This window comes from Arachis ipaensis, chromosome B2 (genome assembly GCF_059453495.1).
Source record: "Arachis ipaensis isolate K30076 ecotype BB chromosome B2, ASM5945349v1, whole genome shotgun sequence".
In the NCBI taxonomy this organism is placed as follows: Eukaryota; Viridiplantae; Streptophyta; class Magnoliopsida; order Fabales; family Fabaceae; genus Arachis; species Arachis ipaensis.
In genome coordinates, this window is record NC_142437.1 from 64,570,259 (window position 1) to 64,572,241 (window position 1,983).

The 1,983-nt window shown below is 32.5% G+C and overlaps 1 protein-coding gene across 1 annotated transcript; it reads left to right on the forward strand.

Annotated features, from left to right (window-relative positions):
• The first annotated feature begins 351 nt into the window (after window positions 1-351).
• Window positions 352-1,482, forward strand: LOC107625357 (uncharacterized). The gene is made up of 2 exons (XM_016327971.3): window positions 352-762; window positions 872-1,482. The coding sequence occupies exons 1-2, from the start codon at window positions 586-588 to the stop codon at window positions 977-979; spliced, it is 285 nt and encodes a 94-aa protein (XP_016183457.1). The 5' UTR covers window positions 352-585; the 3' UTR covers window positions 980-1,482.
• The last annotated feature ends 501 nt before the right edge of the window (window positions 1,483-1,983 follow it).

Consider the following 1,983-nt stretch of genomic DNA (forward strand, 5'->3'; position numbering starts at 1 on the left):
ATTTTAAATCATAAATTATTAATTCTGTAATCTAAATTATAAATTTTAAAATCTAAAGTTGATTAATATTAATTAATTAAAAATTAATTTTTTTAATTCTTTTAATATAATATATAAAATAATTAGATAATTGAATCAGTGTGAATTTTCTAATCCCAAATGTGATACCCGAACTTCGAACGTAATTGAGTTTGAGCTAATGAATTATAGTTTAAATGTGATAATTTTTTCATATTTCCCTAACATGTTGCAAATTTAAATCTTCTTATTTTTTGTAAAAAAAAAAAAAAAATGTAATTGGGTTTGATCCAAATAGTCTCTGAAAATGTAAAATAGAAATAAGATCGAAATACGGAGTCTACATCCCCAACAACTATCAATCTCATATCATAACCATTTTCTGAAGAAATTGACTTTATCATACCAAAGCCACCAACCACATTTGATCCGCTCACCACTACCCCTTAAAGCTGAATCCATTTTATTCCTTTGCTTCAATCAAATTCTAATTCGCTAAATAAAGTTATTGAATTCAATTGAATTTGATTCAAAACCCTGAAAAGAGGGCAAGAAAGAAAATAAAGAATGTGCCCTTTGAGAATCATTCTCATATTCTTGTCAGCAACACTCGCGGGTTTCTTTGTTCTCAGAAACCTCAGATCTCAACCTCAGCTCAACGAAGGCGATGATGATCCTTCTTTAACAAATTCTGCTCCTACAAATCCCAAACCCTCCGATTCTTCAAAATTTTCAATTGCAAAGGTTCATCAATTTCCGCCTCTCTCTTCAATTTTGCGTTAAAAATAGTATTTCTTTCTTATTTTTCCCTCTCTTAACCCTAACCCTAGATTTTGGGGATTATATTCTTCAGGTTCGCGCTGCTTTAGAATCTGGGTTTTGGTCCTTCCTTGACATGGCTAGCGGGCGTTACCTTTGGAGACATATGGTCTCTTCTTCCTCTACAAAACGGTCTTGTTGATTTGCCAATAAAATTATGTTAATACTGTTATTATCCCTAATTCAGCTGTATGATCATGAATTCATTATAGAAAGAGGGAGAGAAAAGAAAAAAAAAAGGGGGGGGGGGGGGGGAAGAGGTTGGATGAAAAATTGAAAATTTCCTCTAATATTCAGGATTGCAAGTCTTTGTGTCAATTTGGATATCGTATACTCTCCTGTATCATAACTGATAAGTGTTGTTTAGATTGATACCCTTTCATGTTTGTTTTAAGATTAGCCATGAACATTTATGCTAAGGGAGGGAGATAGATAATGTACTTTAAATAGGTGGAGCTTCTAAGGTGTAATTTGGAAACTTGGTTGTGTCTATCTCTTGTTTAACTTGAAATGATCATGTAAAAATGCTGTATCCTAATCCCTCTTGTTCACAGTATTGTTGTTGTTGGTGGTAGTGGTTTTCATTGGTGGAAATCATAACTTGCATTGATAATAATAGTCGTCCTCTTTTCTGACTTGTGCCCATGTTTGCTGTTTCTGTTCCAAATTGCCAAGTCAGTGAGTCGCTTCTTATTTTTTACCACTGGGGGAAATATTTATGTGGAAGTGTGTTTATTATGTTGGATAAATGAATTGTCATAATGACATTGTTCTTGCTTAGCAAAAATACACGGTATCTCACATTTAAGTAGAAATAGGATGACTGAATTATTGCATTGTTTTTAATTACTAAACTCATGGTAGATAGAACAAAATTATGACAGAGTAGGATTGGGATTTTTGGATGAGAAAGTGATGGTAGGTTAGTTGGCTTAAAGTGCTTGAATGTTCTGATGAAATAGGATGATCAAAATCAAAATGGTTACTTTTGAGTGCTGTAAAGTGTAAACAGCTCATTTGACAAAGGCATTTTTTTCTTTAAATTTTTTTTATTCTGAGGTGATGTTTGGCAAAGGAAACCAAGATTGCAATGTCTGCAAAGCATTGAAGAAGAGAATAACAGGAAAAGAAAATTTAAGCTTAGAG

Bases quoted from the DNA above. Each gene is read 5' to 3' on its own strand.
- LOC107625357 (XM_016327971.3), top strand. From the start codon at position 586: ATGTGCCCTTTGAGAATCATTCTCATATTCTTGTCAGCAACACTCGCG. The intron at 763-871 runs GTTCATCAATTT...TATATTCTTCAG, and splicing joins CAAAATTTTCAATTGCAAAG to GTTCGCGCTGCTTTAGAATC.